Source organism: Budorcas taxicolor, chromosome 7 (assembly GCF_023091745.1).
Source record: "Budorcas taxicolor isolate Tak-1 chromosome 7, Takin1.1, whole genome shotgun sequence".
Lineage (NCBI taxonomy): Eukaryota > Metazoa > Chordata > Mammalia > Artiodactyla > Bovidae > Budorcas > Budorcas taxicolor.
Window position 1 is genome coordinate 38,628,611 of NC_068916.1, and position 13,383 is coordinate 38,641,993.

At 38.3% G+C, this 13,383-nt stretch overlaps 1 protein-coding gene across 1 annotated transcript in view; it reads left to right on the forward strand.

Moving 5' to 3' along the window:
* Positions 1 to 13,383, forward strand: part of NSD1 (nuclear receptor binding SET domain protein 1) — a 143,926-nt gene that overhangs the window by 116,990 nt on the left and 13,553 nt on the right. Inside the window, exons 15-18 of the mRNA XM_052644077.1 lie at positions 2,420 to 2,576; positions 4,730 to 4,935; positions 7,995 to 8,107; positions 12,825 to 13,094. Coding sequence (XP_052500037.1) covers positions 2,420 to 2,576; positions 4,730 to 4,935; positions 7,995 to 8,107; positions 12,825 to 13,094 — 746 coding nt within the window. The remainder of the gene's footprint in view (positions 1 to 2,419; positions 2,577 to 4,729; positions 4,936 to 7,994; positions 8,108 to 12,824; positions 13,095 to 13,383) is intronic.

Here is a 13,383-nt window from a genome sequence, read left to right on the forward strand (position 1 = left end):
AATAGGTTCATTGTTTCTTTTTAATGAATTGATACTATTTTTAGCCCATATCAACAGAAGTTCACTGGGAATCTCCTTATTTTTCAAGATTATAACATGTTCCCTGGAAGATTTTTCTACCAAGGCCATGTAATTGGCAAACTGTTTTGTTAAAAGGCCTGAGAACTTTTGATCCCATTATCTAAGATTATCCTGCTGTTACGAGACAAGGAAAGAGTAGTCTTAAGTCATTTTTTTTGTCAATGTATAGGAGAAAACTGAAGGTGGTTATCAGTGTTAGGGTAATAATATGGTAAATCATAAATTAGAAAGTAATCTATTACTAGAATTCAAGAAGTTATTTACACTTTATTTTCTTTTACCTTCATCCACCAAATATCACCTTTTCATCTTTTGGTTTCTTAAGATGGCTTATGTGATTTTCTTTCTTTTCTTCCTGTTTTTCTCCTATGTGTTTCCTTTACTCCCACCAGACAGACCCTCCTGCTTGTTTCCCATTCATCACCCGGAGTAATCCTGTTAGTTGCTTTTCATATCCTCCCTTAGCTCATCCCATTATGTCCTTCCCAGCAAAACTGTTGTGCTTGCCACCCTTGGCCTTTCTTCACTGGTTATTCTTCAATCCAGATATTTTTCCAATGCCTTCTTTGCAGCCCTAATTCAAATGCCTTATTGTATATATTTTCTAGTTGTCATGAATGTCAGGTGAATAAAAGGATTTTTTTTTTTTGCTGTCTTTTTTACAAAGGCCATTAATTGGCACATTGTTATTAAATTTTGACTCAGCAGATAAATAAACATAGAGAGGAATGTTACAGAGGGTATTCCATTATTGGGGTGGTTAAACTCATGTGACTCTGTGTCCTGTGCTGACTGTTTATCCCATCTACAAAATGTACAAGGATAGCCAAATATGACTTTTGAGAGCATAGAGTACAGGCTTTATGTGTTAAACAAGTTCTGGAAACTTGTTTTGTAGCAACAGAACCTCTTACGAAATGAAGCCTTATTCTGAATCTGAACTCCAGTGTACAAAACAGGAGATTTTCTCTAGTCGAAGCCAGAGTTGCGTCTTAAGAGCACATTTCTGGCCACAACAAAACAAATGCCCCAAAACTTGTTTTATTGAGAAAAGAAAAGGCACAGTAGAAATCATTTGAGGATGGTGTCACAAAATTAAGTTTTTCATAGATGTTTATGTGGGAAAAGAAGCGCAGTTAAACCAGGAAGATGCACATATATACCTTGCTTACGGCTTTGTCCTTCGGTATCTCTTCAGGATGAAACTTGGAATTACATGATTGAGTCTAGCGTGTTGGAACATGCTAGTTTCTGGCATGAGATAAATAAGGCATTTATTATATTACTTATACGTGAAACCTCTTTACCTGAAATTCTATATTATCTGTAACCATGATGTTTCAGATTCAGATATGTAAACTGAGTCACTTTGAGTAAAAATCTTTTAAGAAGTGAAAATTCATTCTCGTTGCAATGTATATAATTAATCTGGTATCTGGAAACTTAGCAGGAAAGGGGAGATCTTATGTCTAACTGAAGTTCAGACAAAAAATCATAGTAGTACCTGTGATTTCTGTCACCAGTAAAAATCAGATATTATTATAGATATCTTCAAACCTTGTGCCCAGTCATTACTGCTGCTAGATTTTATTTGTGTGTTACAGAGGACTGTATATAATTCTAATGTCTTGTTCTAACATTCTGATCATTTTATTCTATGTTTTTATTAATTTTATGCATTTATAAAGTTTATTCTGCAAAGGGCCCTTAAGGTGTGAGAGAACCCAACAAAAAATGATTAAAAAGTAACTTAAAAAAAGAACTGACCTTACAGAGACTACTCATGTGCCAGACACTGTGAGGCAATTTATTTTCTTATTTAGTTCTTAGATAGATATGATTATTTAGTGTTCATTGCAGAAAATACCTTACCATTGAAGAAGTTAAAGTTTAGCAAGGAAAGTGAATTCCCCAGACTGATATATCTTAGAGTTCAAATCTGACATCACTTAAAGCTTGTGCTGTTCATACTCTGGTCATTGGGTATCTTTAATATTTATTTATAATGTGTTGTCTTTTAATGAAGAGGAAGCAGTTGGGGAGGGGCAGGTTGTATACATACATGACTTTTAGGGATTTACTTCTGCCCTCATTGCCCTAACCTAATTTTGCCGGTAAGATCTCATGATTTGCTGTGACTCTTAACAGATCCCCAGGGGTATGGTTCAAGTACATTGGAGAGGGAATACTCTTATATAAAAGTCTTTGTAAATAACTAATTAAATTACTAAGCCCTTGGCTGCAAGATAATTGGTTAGGAACTGAGCAAAACCTATTTCAGCTGGGCCCTGGTATGCAGCCTTGTGATTCTGAGTGCCAGATTTTTTGATTCCCGCAGGAGGCAGCCTTCTGTGTTGTGATTCTTGCCCTGCTGCTTTTCATCGTGAATGCCTGAACATTGATATCCCTGAAGGAAACTGGTATTGCAATGACTGTAAGGCAGGCAAAAAGCCACATTACAGAGAAATTGTCTGGGTAAAAGTTGGAAGATACAGGTGAGTAAGCGTGAAGGAGACTGGCAGTTCTTTCACCAGCCTGTGTTTCTTGTGTTTAACTTTTTAAATAAATGGCCTAATTAAAGATGGTTTACCCACTCCCCCATTAACTTTCCATCATAAAAGAAAAAACTATATACTAAACTATATATCATCTGTAGAAGCTTTATTAATGAAAACAAACCCATAATATCACAAACAAGGAAGATGCATCGCTAACATTTTGGCATATTTACTTTCAGACACACCAATACATGCACCTTCAAAATAACTGACCTGTTGTTATTTGTACCCAGTCGTGTGTGTTGATTTTTCTTTTTAAAAGTACTTATATTGCATATTGTTGATGTTTGGTCACTAAGTCATGTCCAGCTCTTTGTGACCCCATGAACTGCAGTACGCCTGGCTTCCCTGTCCTTCCCTGTCTCCTAGAGTTTGCTCAGACTCATGTCCATTGAGTTGGTGATGCCATCTAACCATCTCATCCTCTGTCATCCCCTTCTCCTCCTACCTTCAATCTTTCCCAGCATCATTGTCTTTTCAAGTGAATTGGCTCTTTGCATCAAGTGGCCAAAGTTTTGAAGCTTCAGTATCAGTCCTTCCAGTGAATATTCAGAGTTGATTTCCTTTAGGGTTGACTTGTTTGATCTCCTTGCAGTCCACAGGACTCTCCAGAGTCTTCTCCAGCACCACGTTTGAAAGCATCAATTCTTCAGTGCTCAGCCTTCTAATGGTTCAACTCTTATATCTGTACATGACTACTGAAAAAAGCATAGCTTTGACTATATGGACTTTTGCTGGCAAAGTGATGTCTCTGCTTTTTAATAGCTGTCTAGATTTGTCATAGCTTTTCTTCCAAGGAACAAGTGTTCCTTAATTTTGTGGCTGCAGTCTTTTGGAGCCCAAGAAAAGAAAATTTGTCACTGTTTCCACTTTTTCCCCATCTATTTGCCATGAAGTGATGGGACCGGATGCTATGATATTCTTTTTTGAATGTTGAGTTTTAAGCCAGCTTTTTCAGTCTCCTCTTTCACCCACATTAAAAGGCTCTTTAGTTCTTCTTCATTTTCTGCCATTAAGGTGCTATCATCTGCATATCTGAGGTTGTTGATTTTTCTCCCAGCTATCTTGATTCCAGCTTGTGAGTCATCCAGCCCGGAATTGCACATGATGTTGAGTGCACAAAAAATATTACAACATGCATGGTTTCAAAGAAATACTTGTGTGTGTACCTCCCATTTTAAAAAACTTGCACCTTTGAGGTTCCCTCTCTGCCCCTATCTGAATCTTCTCTCCCCATTCCTAGAAGTAACTGCAGTACTGCATTTTATGTTTTTTCTTTGCCTGACTGTATACATTTACCATATGTGTGTTTGATTCTATACGCTTTAGTCCTTTAAATAAAGGAATTGTTGGTATATTTTCTTGCAGTATGTTTTTTTATTTGTTCTTTTGCTCCTTAGATATTATGGTTAGTGCAGTGCTCCAGTTCATTCATATTTCACTATTCCGGAGTGTTCCTTTATGTTTACATGCAGTGTGGTATATTTATTTATTTATTTATTCTCATGTTTGAACTATGAACATTTTGTCAATGTTTCTTGGTATATATGCACGGGAGTTTATTTACCACATTCTCACAGTAGAATAGCATTGTCTTCCTAAAGGTTGTTGTTGTAATTTATATGCTTGCTTTGCCAAGCTGATGGGGGTGGGATATTATTTGGGTGTTCCATTTTTGTATATTTCTAGTAATTTTTCAAAGTTTCCCTCTTTAAAGGCCAATTTATAGTTTGTTGTATAGTGTCCCACAGCTACTTCCATCATTCCCTTAATGTTGAATTTTTAAATTGTTTACAGATTTTCATTCTTTCAGATTCTTTAGTGAACACTATAGTCGTAAAGTTTTGTCCATGTCTCTAATTACTTCCTTTTATACATTCCTTGATGTAGAACAGCAGTCTGAGGACGTATGTTTGGGTCTGTGAGCATGTGCTTGAGGGTGGCCTCTCCAGGCTTTTGGCACATACTGGGTCAGATATTTAGTAGGTTAGGGAGACATTGCTATTCTTTATTCCTCTCTCTAATGTAGGATTCTTTTTAGTGCCTTGCAGCCTTCTAGAGGTTTTCTTCCTTGTTTTCACATTTCCCAGGTGGTGGCCAGCTGAGATCTGCCATCCTCGAGCTGTACCTTCCAATATTGACAAGATGAGACATGATGTAGGCGAGTTCCCTGTGCTCTTCTTTGGGTCTAATGACTATCTGTGGACTCACCAGGCCCGAGTCTTTCCCTACATGGAGGGGGATGTGAGCAGCAAGGATAAGATGGGCAAAGGAGTTGACGGGACATATAAAAAAGGTAACTTTATCCTTTTTGTTTCTTGGGCCAACATTAGATCTCTGTTGCCTGAGTATCTGCTCTCTGTTTGAATTAAATGTTTTAGAATTTATATACAGTCTATTAGCAGCTGTGTTCTACCCTCTGGAGCAGTATGTGGCTGCAGCTATAGAATTTGGCAGACAGGTTGACGCATGTAAATCAGTATTTTTGAAGCTAACCTTTACTCAACTAGAATTTCCTTAAGGGATGTTTCTTATCAGTTCTGTTTTAATAGCATCCCATCAAATAAGTACTGGAGCTTTGGAACTGTTTTATAGAATAAATATTTAAATTTGCTTGCCAAGGACCAGAAGCATCTCTAGCAGAGCCACGTTTGTTCCAAGGAGAGTTGTTTTTTTGTTTTTTTTTGAAGTTAAGAAGAAATAAAATTCAACCAAAATTATAGAACAATATAAGATAGTGAAAGCACATAAATGTTCTAAATCAGAGTTTTTTTCTACGCTGGCCTAGCAGTGAATGAGAAGGGGCTGTTTTGAGGCCAGGAGGGTCTGACAGCGATATCTCTCCCTATGTAATGAGTTAAAGCTGCTTTGAGAATTCAGTGAGGTAATATAAAAATCAGCCTGCAATGCATATAGTTGGTTTCCCATCAGTGATAATTAGCTTCTTCCTTTAGCTGTCCTTTGAGAGGCAATACAAATATCTCTTATTATTTGAATATGTTTGGACAGTGATGTGTAATATTTTTTCTGCATAGTGAGGTGAAGAGATTCCAAGCAGGTAGAACTTCTTAGATGGAGAATGAAGATGATGTACATAAGGAACAAGTTTGACAGAAGTTTTGTTTGCCTCATGTTATTTCAAGGGTCCTCACTTACCTGTTGGCGTGTGCTTTCTGTGCAGATATGGGCTATCAGTGCTAATACTACAGGAGTTTCGGTCTTGAGCCTTAGACTCTCAGGCGGTCAAGGACCAAGTGACCAACATCTTTGCCTGTATAGAGCTAGTCACCATCAAGGCTAGGGGTGAAGTTGGAGTGTAGGAAATATTGCAAATCTGAGCTGGCTGAAGCTCTGTGATTCTGCTCTCTATGCCTTGAACTTCGGCTGGCTGGATGACTCTGCCTTTAAGGAACACATGGTTTTGTGGGAGGACACAGTCAAATGGTTGTTCTTTGAGAGTGTTGTGGCAGCTGGTGATGGACAGAGAGGCCTGGCGTGCTGCGATTCATGGGGTCGCAAAGAGTCGGACACGACTGAGCAACTGAACTGAACTGAATGCTGTGAGAGCCAACCAAGAGGATGCAAAACAGTGCTGAGGATGACACTATGGAAGTCATGGATGACTTCTTTCTTAAGTGATGCTTTCAAGATAATTACCATTTTTTGTTTGCCAGTCCCTGTTCAAAGTTTGTTTTCCCACTTTAAATCTTTGAGCCAACCCTATAAGTTAGATGCTGTTATCTTTATCTTCTAATGAGGAAACTGAGGCACATAAAAGTTAAATTGGAAAAATTCTCTGGTGGTTAGGAAAACATGTTTTCACTGCTGAGGGGCCAGATTCAGTATCTGGTCAGGGAACTAAGATCCTACATGGCGTGGCCAAAAGGAAGTTTAATTTGTTGCCCAAAGTCCCTGTGCCAGTAAGTGATATGGGAAGGTTTCATAGTCTAGTTAGACCCCAGAATCCAAACTCTTAACCACTACACTGACTGTGAAGAAGTTAACTTAAAATGTAACAAGAAGACGGCTTATGTAATAGTGCACCTTGAAACTAACATGATGAGTTAGTGATCTCTAAGTATTTGGTAGAGTTTAAGCATAGGGTTGAGTGAGTCAGAACAGAGTTTTATAAGTCTCAGTCTGAGTAGAATTTCAGGACCATGGAAAGTGAGAGGCTATATAGCCAGAAATGTCAATGAGATGGCTGTTTTAGTAGTTTGAAGCAGAGATGATGTGACTATCACAGGGACTAGTCTGTGAGGTGGAGAGGATGATGGGTATTTAGCTTTTTCAGATTATTTAGACAGTAAGTAGATCAGCTGGATGGTAATGAGGAAATGGAGAAAGAAGGGGTGAATCAGAGGGAAGATATTCTTTTATTGTTTTGACAGATCATGGGGAGAGCGACAGAGAGGAAACTGGAAAATTTTGGAATCCTTTTCAGAGTTTTTAACCTGAATCAAGCGTGATTGATTAAAATTTTAAGTGGAGAAGAATGAGATTCTGAGGATTTTTGCTGGACTTTTCAGATACCCCAGTCTTTTAAAAATATGAAAGTGCAGGGCTGGATGAAGATGAGCTGTGAAGATCTATCTTTGTGTTAGGGTTGTGTGTGTGTGTTTTAGTCACTCAGTCGTGTCTGACTCTTTGTGGCCCCATGGACTGCAGCCTGCCAGGCTGCTCTGTCTATGGCATTCTCCAGGCAAGAATACTGGAGTGTGTTGCCATGCCCTCCTCCAAAGGATCTTCACTACTCAGGGATCAAACCCGAGCCTCTTCTCTCTCCTGCATTGCCAGGCGGGTTCTTTACCACTGTTGCCACCTGGGAAGCTGTATTAGGATAATCACTGATATTTACAGAACGAGTTTTAGAAGAAGAGTAGGCTAGGTGTTCCAGAGAATAGATAGGAAGAAAAAGAAAACTTCAAGTTTCATTTCTTCCAAAGGAACACAGTATGTTTTCTGGACCACCTATGAGGCACGTTATTTGTGGAAGCAGAAAATTGGTGTCTGACGAAAAGAATTAGGCTTCTAGGCAGTGACATTGCTGAGTGGATGCAGCTTGGTTGTTGTTAGGAGATATTATATGTGAGCTTTTTCAGATTATTTAGCTATGTTTTGTTTGTTTTAAATTTTTCTCTGAAACTGGTAGTCCATATAGGGCTATAGAGTAATGTATAATGTTTTATTTTAATGCCATATGTGAATACCCTGGGGACTATGGCTTAATTGAAAATAGAAATTGTATGTATGTCTTAGATTTTTGTCTAAAACATGAATTTTCTCCAACTTATAATGGAGAAAAGGCAAAATAACTCTACCCAGAGAGAAAGTGACTGTGCTGTGTTTTCTTAGCTCTTCAGGAAGCTGCAGCGAGGTTTGAGGAGTTGAAGGCCCAAAAAGAGCTAAGACAACTCCAGGAAGATCGAAAGAATGACAAGAAGCCACCACCATACAAACATATAAAGGTGAGAACAGACTTCAGGAGAGACCACGTGATAGCTTGCTGGCTTCCCACTATGTTCATGGTGAGAACTGGAAGCATAAGCACAGTTGTTTTTAGGTAGAGGCATGAGCTTAAAGGAATACAAGAAAAAAGTGCCAGAGCACCATTTTTAGCACACTGTTTGTATTGATATTTTATAAAACCAATTATCTGATGATACTGTTTTATTGTTGCTTTGGAAAGTCTTCATAAAGTGAATGAAATAGATTCTGTTCACAGTCAACATCTTGCGGTTTGAATGGCAGGCACCAAAGAGCCGTGATAAAAAATGAGAAACAGCTCTGAGATAGTGTGAATAATACACATGATAATTTCTTCTGGTAGTAGCTGATACTAAAGATATTTTAGGTGACTAGTATGACTAGAGTTCCCAAAGTCACAAGAATTCTTGTTAAGTGTACTTAGGTATGCTAGTCTACTCGGTAAGAGTCATTGTCATTTATCATCTGGGTCTGGTAGACCTTTTGTATTTGTATATTGTTAAGTCATTTTTATAAAGAATTTACAGAGGTAAAAATAAAGGAATAGTGAGGAACAAACGTATTAGAAATCTTAGTGAAGTAGTTTGAAGTGAAGTGAAGGCGCTCAGTCATGTCCGACGCTTTGTGACCCCATGGACTGTAGCCTATCAAGCTCCTCAGTCCATGGGATTTTCCAGGCAAGAGTACTAGAGTGGGTTGCCATTTCCTTCTCCAGGGGATCTTCCCGACCCAGGGATCGAACCCGGGTCTACCGGTAGGCAGACGCTTTACCATCTGAGCTACCAGGGAAGCCCAGTGAAGTATTTAGTAAGTACTGAAACATCTTTTTGAAAACCTTTTAATCAAGTTAGTTTTGGTGCTCAAATATCAGACCACATGAAGGAATACTGTAAGCTCTATTAACAAAATGAAATTGCCCAAGTTCTTGTGAAATGTTTGTCATTCCTGGATAAGACATCTATATATATTTATTTTTGTCATTGGTAATGAATAAGTTGTGTATTCATTGATTTTTTTTTTTTTTTTTTTGAGTGTCTGAAATCTGAGGTTTTCACTTAGAGATCAATTTCACCACCATTTTTAGAATCTAGTGTGTTTAAGTGTCCCAGATATTCTGTGGGACATTCTTAAACTAAAAAACTGTGTTATTTATCTGAAATTCAAATTCAGTTGGGTGTCCTAGATTTTTACTTGCCAAGTCAAACAATCCCACTAAAGGTATACTGAAAGATATTATCTCGCATCTTCTCTGCTTTCTGGAAAGATAGTACTTTGAGTAATGCAGTGCAGAAATTAAACTGTGCCTGTTTCACTGTTGCATCAAGCCTTTATGATTCTGTCATTCTTCCACTTTCTTATTTTTGTCCTTTTTAGAATAGCTGGGAATCATTGAGTAACAAAATGGGGTGACGAAATAGTAAAGAATTATGAGGTACAGGAAAAGGAAACACTATAAACATTTAGTGTTTAGAACACTGAAACTCCATAATGAAGCTTAGATTTATAAAAGAGTGTAATGGATCTGCCTGGTAGTATGCAATATAGAATGAGTTAAAATATCAGTCCTTACAAATAGTTAAACTATTGGAAAAGAAAAAAGAAACAAAACTTAAAATTGCATAGACTGAGAGTTAAATGGAGTTAATTGTTCGTGGAGACATAACACTGAATTGTAGTTCATCCTCAAAATCATGGAAAGTAATTCCTGTTTCCACAGTCATAGATGTCACATGTAACAGAAGTTAGGCACTTCAGGGTAGCTTGTCAGCTATATTGAACCTGAGTATTGAGAGACCAACTAATGTCCTGTGTGTGATCTAATCATAAAATTTAGACATCACCTTCTTTCCTCCACCTTTAAAACAAAGATGTATTTCTAGGGATAAGATTAAACCAATGGTTGGTAAACTATAGTCCCAACTCTGGCCTACTATGCATGGTCCAGAAGAACTTTTTTTTTCCAAAGAGTTTTTTCTAACACATGAAGGTTTTATGAAATTCAAATATTAATGTCCATAATTAAAGCTTTATTGGCACATAGCCATGCTTGTTCATGTACACATGGTCTATTTCTTCTTTGGAGCTACAGTGACAGTTGAGCAACATGCACCAGAGATCTATGTCCTGAAAACATAAAACATTTACTATCTGACCCTTTACAGAAAAGGTTTGTCAATCCCTGGCCCAGAGTGAGTGTAAATCTACGATTATATATCTGTGCTATTCCTACTTAACCATGTGTGGGGTTTTGTTCTTGCTTTATGTTATGTTAGGCAAGAAACTTAATTTGAGATTAATATCAGTTTAGATTAGATGTCAAGGAAGAATGATTGAAACATACCTTTATGTAGAAAAAAGGAGTAGAATGCAACTATTTTGGACGGGGAGTCTCAGGTAAAGATAACCTTGAATCAAGGTGAATATTCAGATGGCCCTATTTGGGACCAGGTGATTGAGCTCAGCCCTGGTCTGCTGCCTTGGAGTTTGCCTTAGTAGGTCTGTGACTTGCAGTGGCATGGGGTAAGAGTGCTCCTCCATTGACAAGCATTTACCAGTATTTTGAAGAAGGTGGGAAGAGATCTGGCAGTGAGACTCACTGTCATTTTAAGTTGTTCTGGAGAACATTTGAAGACAGTGTATTTTTACACACAGATTGTAGATTATTCCCCACAACAGTTTTGCAAGTAAAAATTAACTCACCAAATAATGCAGTTCCTGAAGTATCAAATTTTACGTATAGGATAGGTTTTTGAAGACTCGTGATTTGACTGTTCCCATTGATATCAAGTAGAGGAAACTCATTCCTTTAATTTTATTGAATTATAGTTGATTTACATTGTTGTGTTAATTTCTGCCTATAGCAAAATGAATCTGTTATATATATATAAAACATGGGTTTTCATTATGTTTTATCACAGGGAATTGAGTATCGTTCCCTGTGCTATATAGTAGAACCTTGTTGTTTATCCATCCTATATATAATAGTTTGCATCTGCTAATCCCAGACTCCGAATCCCCCACCCCTAGCTTTGGAGCTGGACATGGTAGGGTCTTAATTCCCCTACCAGGGATTGAACTACCGACCCCTACATTGGAAGCGTGAGTCTCTCCCACTGGACCACCAGGCAAGTCCCCAGAACTCATTCTTATAGTGCACAAATCTCTCTCTATTGAGAATAGAGAGAATGTCTACTTTTTTCCCACACTGTTGTTAGTATCAAATGGCTTCAGTATCACAGCAATTGGCCTTTGTTTGACCACACTGGATATTCAGTACTAGCACCACTAAAAATGAATGCTTAGGTGACATTGCTGTAGTCTGTTCAAAAGATTTCAAGTTGTGATAGTCAGTTTTAAAATATATCTTCACATATTGGAACTCAGTTACTCAGAGACCTTTTCATGTCTTTTTTACCACTTGAGAAGGGTGATTTTTTTTTTTTTTTTTTTTAATATAGCAGCTAACGTGGTGCCACCATGTGGCAATAGCGGAAACTCAAATTTACAATTGACTTCTCTTGTTTAGTTGCTCAGTTGTGTATGACTGTTTTGTGATCCCATGGACTGTAGCCTGCCAGGCTCCTCTCTCTATGGATTTTCCAGGCAAGAATACTGGAGTGGATTACCACTTCCTTCTCTAGGGATTCTTCCCCGACCCAAGGATGGAACTCTTGTCTCCAGATTTGGCAATCGGTTTCTTTGCCACTGAGCTACCAGGGGAACCCAGGCTTGAAATTATGAATTTTTTAGAAATGATTTATTTTTAAATGTTTATTTAGACTGTGCTGGGTCTGCATTACTATGCAGGCTTTTCTCTATCTTCATTATGCATGGGCCTTCTCTAGTTGGGACAAGCAGCGGCTACTCTTCCTTTCAATGTGAGGGCTTCTCACTGCGGTGGCTTCTCTTGTTTTGGAGCATGGGGTGTAGGCTGTGTAGGTTTCTGTAGTTGTGGCGCGTGGGCTCAGTAATTGTGGCTCCCAGCTCTAGAGCACAGGCTCAGTACTTGTGGTGCATGGGCTTAGTTGCTCTGTGGCATGTGGGATCTTTCCACATTGGGGATCGAACCCATGTCTCTTGCATTGGCAGGCAGATTCTTATCCACTGGGCCACTGGGGTAGCCCAGAGATGATTTTTTTTTTTTTTCTGTTTGTGGTATTTATATTTTATGTATTGAGTGAGGCTTTGTTTTTATATCAAACTGCCTAAATTTTTATTTCCTTCTCCTTTTTAATTGTGGTAAAAATATAGATACGTGAAGTTTTGTTTATCTTAACCATTAACTATACATTTCAGTGGCATTAAATGCATTCATGTGTATAACTATTGCCATTATCTCTTTGTATCTAAGTGGTACAAGTATTTGTCTGTTTTGACTGCCTTATTTCGTTTAACATAATGTCCTCCAGGTTTATCCATGTTGGGCATTGTGTGTCAAATTTCCTTCATTTTTAGGCTGAATAATACTCTGTTATTTTTACCACATTTTGCTTATCCATTCATGTACTGGTGGACACTTGAGTTGTTCCCATATTTTAGATGGCATTCATTAGATGTTATGAATAATCCTGCTAAATCTTGATAATTTAAAATCATGTAAAGTGTGATGTGCACCTTGAGAGAAACCTGCCTTTCACAGGTGCTGAACTGTCCTGCGCTGACTTGCCTGATGCACTGTTGTGTGTGTCTCTTCGCCAGGTGAACCGCCCTATTGGCAGGGTGCAGATCTTCACTGCAGACTTGTCTGAGATCCCCCGCTGCAACTGTAAAGCCACGGACGAGAACCCCTGCGGCATAGACTCCGAGTGCATCAACCGCATGCTGCTGTACGAGTGCCACCCCACAGTGTGCCCTGCGGGAGGCCGCTGCCAGAACCAGTGCTTTACCAAGCGCCAGTACCCAGAGGTGGAAATTTTCCGCACATTACAGAGGGGCTGGGGTCTCCGAACAAAAACAGATATTAAAAAGGTGAGGAGACTTCATCTTCAGTTTTTTTTCCTTCTTTGCAGTTGCTTAATACAAGTAATTTTTCTGATTAATATGAGAAAATTGGTCGTGGAGGAACATAATAAAGTGTAAGGATTAGCCTTATTATAATGTCTTGCCATATCCTTCCAAAATTTAGAGACTTGTAGAATAGATGGTCTCTTTTCTGTATGAAGTTCACTTACTGATCATGTTCATTGTGTATGAGGATGAAAAAAATGAGGGAAATTCATAGAGATACCATGGTTTTGTCCACTCATTTGTGGAAATC